This window comes from Brassica oleracea, chromosome C3 (genome assembly GCF_000695525.1).
Source record: "Brassica oleracea var. oleracea cultivar TO1000 chromosome C3, BOL, whole genome shotgun sequence".
Lineage (NCBI taxonomy): Eukaryota > Viridiplantae > Streptophyta > Magnoliopsida > Brassicales > Brassicaceae > Brassica > Brassica oleracea.
This window is the reverse complement of record NC_027750.1, coordinates 13,320,026-13,329,586: the sequence shown is the minus strand read 5'-3', so window position 1 is coordinate 13,329,586 and position 9,561 is coordinate 13,320,026. Positions and strand designations below refer to the sequence as shown.

General features: G+C 35.0%; 1 protein-coding gene and 1 long non-coding RNA gene across 2 annotated transcripts; one reads left to right on the top strand and one right to left on the bottom strand.

The window, feature by feature from the left end:
• The first annotated feature begins 2,008 nt into the window (after positions 1–2,008).
• LOC106332216 lies at positions 2,009–2,452 on the top strand. Its single transcript, XR_001268017.1, has 2 exons — positions 2,009–2,142; positions 2,229–2,452. It is a non-coding gene; the product is annotated as an uncharacterized LOC106332216 (long non-coding RNA).
• On the bottom strand, positions 2,358–3,851 carry LOC106332215 (transcription factor bHLH51). Its single transcript, XM_013770694.1, has 2 exons — positions 3,446–3,851; positions 2,358–2,992 (listed from the first exon to the last, which is right to left on the bottom strand). The coding sequence occupies exons 1-2, from the start codon at positions 3,707–3,709 to the stop codon at positions 2,534–2,536; spliced, it is 723 nt and encodes a 240-aa protein (XP_013626148.1). The 5' UTR covers positions 3,710–3,851; the 3' UTR covers positions 2,358–2,533.
• Positions 3,852–9,561: the final 5,710 nt, after the last annotated feature.

Genomic DNA, 9,561 nt, shown 5'->3' with positions numbered 1-9,561 from the left:
GAGGCTAACCCCAAGCAGATCTCGGCGATCCTCGACCTTCCAAGCCCAAAGAACAGTCGTGAAGTACAACGACTAACCGGACGCATAACAGCTCTCAACAGGTTCATCTCGCGATCAACCGATAAGTGTCTTCCCTTCTACGAGCTACTAAGGGGCAACAAGAGGTTCGTCTGGGATGAGAAATGCGAAGAGGCGTTCAATCAACTAAAGCACTACCTCACAACCCCCCCAGTACTATCAAAGCCAGAAGCCGATGACACATTGTCTCTCTACATAGCCAGAAGTCGCTGAGAACGAGATAAATTCGCCGCGTCCATCATCGCCGCGCGATGAATCGCCTCCGGATCTCCGACATGATCCCCGTCGGGATTCCTTGTCGGATTCGACATCGCTGCGACTGCCTTTCCCTTCTGCTGCTTCGATAGCCTCTGACCCGACGACATCGCGGAACGGAACGGTGAAGAATGCTTCGAATGAATCTAACAACGCTTAGATAGATAAAAGAAGGAGAGAGAGAGTACCTTTGATCGCGGAGGAAACTTGAAGAAATGAGAGAGGATCTGCGTATTTATAAGGAAAAGAGAGGGGGGGACTCGAGGCATCATCATTAGGTCTATTCGGGCCTAGATGGGCCTCGAAACTCTTCCTAAAAACCCAGCGGACCCTCGCGACGTTCCGACTTCTCGATACATTTAAAAGAGAAAAAGGGGGGGGATTCGAGGTATCGTCATTAAGCCTAAACGGGCCTAAATGGGCCTCGAAACTCTTCCAAATATCTAGCGGACCCTCGCGACGGTTCGGCTTCTCGTCTAAATCGGACGTCGGTCATCTTAAAATCAGAATAAACCAACGGTTAATCTAGATATGTCAGTCGGGATCAGAATATCCGCGACTAATCGGCCTCAAGCGAAAATATTCCAGAACCCTCCCTGCGACACAACGATCAAAAGGAGCGATAAAGCCTCTACTGCTCGCTTCCGAGAGAACGACGATGTGCGACTCATCGACCAACCGCTTCAACCTTCCGACAGGCCTTCTATTCCCTCAAACCTTCAAACCTTAGAATCCATCACGAGCCAGAAAGCACTTCGCTCACTAATGGACTGGGGGGACTTACTGTAGAGGATGGATTTGACCATCCCACAAGGCCCGAGGAATAGAAAGACCTGGCCCGGATCAAGTAGAGCGACGGCTCGATCGGTCGGCTCAAGAGTCAGGTCTCTCGGCTTGACTCTTGAGTACTTTTAGTCAATCATCATCGACTGAAGTACATTCGGCTCAGCGGCTGCTCGGACGCCTACGGGCTTCTCGGCCCAGCAGAGGAGGCCCACCAAGATGGCGTAAATTAGGTCAAGGACGAGGCATCAGGACGTCTATATAAGGGAAAGGGGAGACAACGAGAGAAGGATCCGAAATCACTGACTAACACTTGGCGGCTAGATTAGGGTTTTCACCTTTGCTTCATCTCGCCGTTAGTTGTACTTTTCCGGTAGCTCATCGAGCCACCGGCTTCCTTTCTGTCGCACTCTCTTCGTTTCCCTTGTAACCGACTGAACGTTTTTCTCCGACCATTAATAAGACGTCTTTGTTTAAACCCACATCTTATTTATTACTGTTTTCCGATCAAACAATGTGTATCTTTTAGCAAAGGTTTTCATCTTATGTTGTTTTATTATTGAGATGTATAATAGTAGTCAACACTGCTAGAATTATACAAGAGAACAACTCATTTATACAAACTTTACATCAAGCCGGGGAGCCAATATGACAAAGCCCAAACACCAGAGCGAGCTAATTAAGAAAACTGTTTTTTTCTCCAAACCTTTGGTTCTATCACTCATGTCCAGTTGTCTTAGTAGATTCTGTAAACAATGATTCTGCTTAAAAGCAAATAAATTCTAGTTGGCAAAAGAAAAATTTCTAGCTTAGAAATTAATAAATTATCATTCTTCTAATTTCTTTAGAGCTGGGGAGTATATAAGCGTTAAAGGCCCAAACGCTTACAACCGTTAAGGCCCAAACATCTAGCTAGGGTTTTCAAGGGTATGGCATATATTAGCAGTGACGCTTCATTTATTTTCTTGTTACCGTCACCGTGAGTCCGCGTTTTGAGAAAAAAGTGTCTCCACCATGAGAGCCAAGGTACGTTGTCCATCTTTCGAATCCTGTACAATGCATTCATCTGTTTATCACTCTTCTAATCCACATTTGAAATCGTGTTTTTGCAGTGGAAGAAGAAGCGTATGAGGAGGTTGAAGAGGAAGAGACGAAAGATGAGACAGCGATCTAAGTAGACTTCGCATTTCAATCTGCTTCCTTGTTTCTGTTACTTCTCCAAGTACTTTTGTTTGATCTTGTTTCAGTTTTATGTTTTCTTGGCTTCCTTCTTGTAGAATTTGTATGGATCCTTCATTAATGTTAAACCTTTATCTATCTAATCACATTTTCACCAGCTTAATTACAATCCTTATAACTTTAAATTGCTAACAAAACAAATGGGTTTGTATTTTACTATCTTGACAAAAAAAAGATATCATTGTGAGTAGTTAGAAGAGAGGAACCATCTCTGCCTTTTGCTTCTGATCCTACAAACCGATGAAGTAGAAGAGGAAGTCAAAGATGTGATTCGGTTCAACGCTGCGCATAGAGATTGCTTTAGAGCTTTCGCTGATGTAGTAGTTGCTGTCTCTTTTACGATGAAGTTGATTCTTATTCTTCCTCCAACACAGATGAACTCAGCTTGTATTGTCTCGAGTTTAAACTTTGTGAGAACGCTAACGATCTCTGAGATTGCTTCGGTTTGATCTGGACAGCAGAAAGAAGCTTTGAAGATGGTTGTGTCTTGGTTAAATTCATTGGAGATGGTTTCAGGCAGGACGGTTACTTCGTCTGCTTCTGTGGGAAGATCTTGGAAGATTGGAGACTCTTTTGCTTCTTGTTTGAGTTCCTTCACTTGTTCAATCACTCTTGCTAAGAGTGCTGCTTTGTCTAACTGTTTAAGTCAAAAACCGGTTTACTTCAATTAGATGTCATTACTAAACCGAAACATTGTGAGACGACAATGCGAGATAAATGATGTGATTTGATTTAAAGAGGTGTCTTGTCTGTAAACAACCACCACATATGTCGAACCGAGTCAGATAAAAAAACGGTTTACTCAAATTGAATTAGTTTAAACCCAAACATTCAATTCTCTATCTTGCTGATAATTTGAGACATTATCCATAATCACATTACAAATAAAGCGACAACAATTTTGTAAAACAAATTAGTCTAGCCGTGCCATAATCGAAATAAGGTAAAAAACCGGTTTTCAAAAACCGGAATTGATGACTAAACCGAAAAATTAAGCTTAGATCAAAACCGGTTTGCACAAACCGAATTGGATGACTAAATTGAAGCTTAAAAGAACATTTTATATATCTGTTTGAATAAGGGGTGATACCTTGTCGGAATCAGGGACGAGTTTCCGGAGCGCGGAGAGGTGAGAATTAATACGGTCACGGCGTCTCTTCTCCGCTAGACTGTGGCTTCTTGAAACCGACTCAGCCCTGTCTTTCCCACCGACTAATTCATCAGAGGAACCAAGGTTAAAGCGGCTAAGATCAGAATCTGAGGAACCAGGTTGTAATGACCATGAGACCATATTATATGGACTTGTTGAATCAAACCACTTGGCTGCTGCTGCTGAGTCGTACGAGTTCTCCATCCCCGAGAGAAAACAATATACTTTATTTTCTTATTTTTAAATTATTAAATAGTATATATTTTTTTGTTTATATTTTTTGTGAGTGTAGTAGATTCTGAAACTTGAACTGAAGAGGTGCTGCGTTTTTGTTTTGTTTGGAAGATGCAAGTGGAACTGAGTTAGATAGCTGAAACTTGAACTGAAGAGGTGCTGCGTTTTTGTTTTGTTTGGAAGATGCAAGTGGAACTGAGTTAGATAGAATGAACTCGGGTTCGATCTAAATAATGAAAGGAGGAGAAACTAATGTTGATGGTGACTGGATACTACTCATTCTAGACTTTTATTGGTCTGTTTTTTCCTTTCATCATCAATTTTTTTAAATGATCTGTTTTCTTGTAATTTTTCTTACTCTTTTAAATTTTATATAGCCGCAATTTTGTGTTGAATTTAATTTATTTTTCTGTAGTCGGGACAGGATTTGAGTATGTCACATAAATTAAATTGGAATTATAAAATGTTAGATATTTTGTAATTTTATAGTTATCTACAATAGGAATTGACACACAATGATTTTTGTAGATAGTGTAGCTTGGTTTTAACCTTGATGTATATGACTAGTCTTTTGCCCATTTGAACACATGCTATTTTGTTAAATGAGTTCTTATTGGTGTAGTTGTTTTTCTGACAAAGAAAAAATCGAAACGTGTTTATATCACTTTGAACTTCACACATCTAGCATGACAGTTTCAAACTTTCAACCGTAGACGATCTACTCTACTAACAATTTTGGTTAAACTAGTATTATCATCCATGCACAGACCAATTTTGCTTGCATTAAAATTAGTTTTTTTTGGTAAATATTGAATTTTAAAAATTTCTATCAAAACTTAATATTATATTTGTTACATTTCTCCGGAGTTGGATAAACTAAAAGCTAAAATTAGAGGTGTCGCATTGAAACAAAACATGTTAGAACGTTAATTTGATTATTATGATTTTTCGGAGATACATGTTTGGAAGCAATATTTATAGAAAAATAAGAAATAAATACAACACATAGAAAATAGTTAAATATTATATATGTTTCTTTTAGATTTGGTTATAATTGTTTTGTAAATAAGTCTTCTTTAAAATATAAATCTATTTATTGTTAATATAATATAACTAAAAGTACTACTAAAATAAATAATAAAAAACATCACACTTTTACTGAAAGAATTTATTCGAAAGTTTTGCAATCTGATGCCCAGTAAAGAGAAAAATGTCCTATTGAAAATAAAATAAAACATATCTTGGGATTTTTTTTAACTTGTGCTTTGGTATTCTTCTCCATCCCCTTCACGTGCAGTCATCACTAACCTGGAATTTCAAAGATACAAAATATATATTAATTAATTTTTATATAATAGACTCTACACAGATTATAAGAAGATATATGTTATGCTATAAAACCATATTTCTAAACTTGTCAAACCATAACAAACCTAAAAACTTAATTCATATATAGCAAAATCAGATATACTTACTATTACCAAGTTGCGGACAAAACTTTTCATTTCTTTTGAAGATTTACAGTAGAAATGTAACCATCTTCAAGTTCAATAATGCAAAGAGAATTGATAAGAATTAGAGCGTAGTAATTTGAGAAGAAAATAAAATAAAACTGAATAAAGGCCAAACATAAATTTGTATGGATTGATTTTTTGCTACATTTAAAACAAAAAAACGATGGAGCGAAAAAAAGAGAAAGAGAATAAATCCATAAATTAATTGTTTGGAAAAGTTATAGAACTCGGGACATGGTGGAATTTATAGTTGATATGTTTTTTAAAAAAAAATCTGAACGTTTGTTAGTGGTATGAGAAATTTAGGGTTTTAGTATTTTAAGTTGCTAAAATTTGTAATCTGAGGGAAATTTTTTTCAATTGATATCTCTCTTTGTTTGGTTAAATAGATGTCATGTTTCCAAAAATTTGTTGGTCATGTGACTTGTGATTTAATATATAAAGGATGAGTTCTTATTCCTATCCGAAATCTCAACCTAACGTGTGGTGTGGGTATCACAAATTTCTTTTAATGATTCTAATTGTATACGTACGTGTTGATCGACTGTGTTTTAATAATTACAGAGCAAGGATGAGAATAGAGCAGTTCGAGTAATGTAAGAGTTCTGTTTTCTTATAAAAAGTATATACAAGTCGTTTTTTGGGTGGGATAAATGTGCAAGTTGTTTTCAAGATCTAATATAAGATAGGTATTTGTCATTTGGAAGTTTTAGCCGTTCAAATCAAATAGAAGTATTTCACCCCAGTTTCCATCATATGGAAAAGGACCAGCTAGCTGGTTATAAAGTCGAGAAAACTAAAATCGAATATGTAAAATAGTCGAAAGTTGAATATGTTTCAATATAATCATTGGAGGGAAATGATTTCACCGGGATTGGTGGGTTCACTTACATCTTATGTTTAAAATTTCCAATCATTTTTTCTACTTTTTTCTTTAATTTATATTATATATGAACATGGTTTGGATATGAACAAATAATACTTGGCCTATTTTATATCGCGCTTCGTCGACGTCTTCCTTCGTGAGACCCATGGCTAATCAAACTGTGTATGATTCTCATTTTAAGCATCGTCAACATCGAAAATACCAAATATATATTTCAGTAATTACATAGTGTTTGTTCGTTTATGTTTTAGTGAAAAAAAAGGAAATATATACTGAGTTTTGGTAATGTTGTTGACTTGTTGAATAAGTAATAGAGCAATGTTCTCTGAAAATGAATTACTTTAAAAGTCTACGAGGAACAGAAGATCAATCAAAGATATATTTTAATTAATTTGTGTCTACATAGACAATCTAATTACTTTATATTGTTTCCTAAGTTAATAGTTGAATAAAAAGGCCTCTTTCTTTGGAGAGTGGGAACTTATTGTCAACTTTAAAACTTGCCTTAATGTTTCATTGCCAATGCTTTGTTTTATCATATTTAAAGTCAAGAAAAGCATGAACAGAACAATACTGTTTTCCCATTAAATTCATGACTCGGACTATAACAAAATAATTAAGATATATACGGTGTTTCTTTTGCATCGCCAGCATGGAACTATAATCAGATAGATTTAATGCATGTTGCTTGTTTGTGTATGCATGGTCGAGTGAAAAAACTGTGCAGTTAGGTTTGGTGATGCTGCTGATGTAGTTTATATAGGGCATAATTTTCCTGTGAAAAGATGGAGAAAGACCAGAATAAAGCTCATTTAAAACATTTGAAGTTATAAAAGTATTTGTTCAATTTCCCTAAAACTTTTAGAATTTTTTTCTTAACCGCACATTCTTTTTTTTTTTATTGAGAAGTAAAGCTTCAAAATATGGTTTGTCTTACCATACCGTATTTTGGATTGTGACAAAGTGCAAGTTGAAAAATTCAACCGTACAGTTTTTTCTTTGTTATCGTTCATAAGTTAAATAGTATTAGTAAAAAAAATATAACCATCATTAATCATATAAAAAAAATACCTTTTTATACCTTTATCCCTCTCCTGTAAATTTATCTATATTTTATATGTTCCAATTTCTATCTAAAAGTATAAAACAATACTTTCCACTAAATAAAATGAAATTATTTGTGTAATTTGGGAAAGAAACTGCTATGAGCATCAACAGAAAAAAAAAAGAGCTTTAACTTAGATTTGGTGGCGCTTCTTGTCACATAGATGTGGTAGTTGTAATAATTCACTAAAACTTACTATTTTCAAAATTCTAATTGAAAATATCTTAAAATGTGCGTTAATCAAGGAGAGACTACTTTCTCTTGGATCTTTAACATGTTGAGGTACTTTCATTTGGAAGTGTACTTTGGGACTACTTTTTTTATTTTCTGTTCCCAAAGTACCCTTGATAGAAACAAGACTTTGGTCTTGAAAAGTAAACACTAGTTGGTCTCTTTTTGTTACAATTAATTGGTAGATTTATTAAATAGTGTGCTTTAATGGGAACCGTTAGATTAAAGTGTGATAAACTCAACTAACGACAGGTGCAAAAGAAAGTATAAATCAGATAAATGTGTATGGTCAGATATGATGTGGTCAACATTTTTAAATTCAAATATATGACTACTTATTTGCTTTTCTGTGAAACCACCACATTAAATACATTAATAGATGCGTAAATGGTGTGGATGAAGATACATGCAGTGGTGGTTGTTGCCTTTCATGGTTGGAAGAAGTGTGGTTGAGTGAATGATGGTTGGGTGATACGTTGGCTGGTGAAGCTTGGCTTGGTGAAACGTGGTTGTTGGTAGAGATGTGGTTAGGGTCAGAATCAAGTTTAGTGTTCATATGGCCAGAATCAGGGTCAATGGTCATGTGGTCGGATTAATGTTCATGTGGTCAAATTCTGCGTTCATGTATTCAGGGTTTTCTCAGAAAGAATTGCAGCGGTGGTTCTTCGAGTGCGGCGGTGGCCGTGAAAAGAGTTGTGGTGATGGCAATGAAAAATTATTGTGGTGATAGTAATCACGTAAAAATTCAAGATGGTAGTGTTGTTTTGAAAGATTTACAGATCTTGAAAGATATAAAAAAGAAAGAGAGAAGGAGAAAAAGGAAAGAGGAGAAAAAAATGAAGAAAGAAGGAAAAAAAAAAAGATAAATTTTACAATTCAAAAAAGAGATACGGCGTTTGACAAAGGAGATGCGTGGAAGAAAAAAAAGGGAGAGAAACCCAATTAGAGAGTTAGGACATTAAAGTTCCATTGTAAATGTAAAAATAGATATATTGAATAACGTCACTTCACTTTTCTAATTAGTTAGAGTTCAAAGGGGTTTTTAGGTATTTTGTCAAGAGAAAGTATGTGACATGATCAAAGTATGTCTAGACGTAAGTTGGCAATGAAAAAATATGCTTCCATGTAATTTTTTCTTGATCAAGATATGTAGGGCCAAAAGTGACACTTCGAATAAGCGTCAAAAGTGACACTTCGAATACGCAGTTTCATACCAGACATTGATACATAATTATGTTAAAGATTGCACTCAGATTCGAGTTTACCAACGTTTCTTTATTCTAAGATATGCCATTGCATATTCTAGTTCTTATCAACTACTTACACTCCAGTTATATGAGCAGATTTTTATCAATCAAACTAATCATCAAATTTATGGATTAGAGTTAATTAAAAAAGATTACAAATCTGAATGATAATTTATTTCTACCCGACAAATTTAAGGAGGGTTATTAGGACAAAAATTTGTGTGGAATTTGAGAATTTTTAAAGTTCAGAGATTTTAAAAGTTGAGTAGATTTGACAAATATTTTATCAACTATTTTGTATGAATTTATGTTGATTGTTATAGAATTTTATAGATTTGCATACATATTTTTTTCATAAGAAATCTCCTCTTAAGGTAATATATACAAGTCTTTTTGAAAACTACCAATCTTTTGTACGTCATATATATAATGTTTTCGTTCATGAGCTACATAGAGGTAATCTCTTCTTTTTCACCATTATTATATAAAGTCTTGCTTCCCATATGCAAAGATAAGAATGACCTAGTTCTGTAGTTTTTCGTGAATGACGAAGTAAGACAAAGAGATTACATTTCTCCATGGCTTGATTCTTGGGTCAATCATCGTCTTCTTCTCCACTTGTCTTTTCGTAGATTTGGTTCATACTCTGGAAGATTGGTGTCACGTTCTTCTTTATACAAAATTGAAATGGACAAATGTTAAAATTATCTCCTTTTTGAGTAACATTCGTAAAGAATCGAAGTGTGTGTTTTTATCATACAGATTTTACAAATCTTATGAGTAAACATGATATTTTCAAAGTTGAGTCTAATGAGTAAAAATATAAAGAATTTATATCC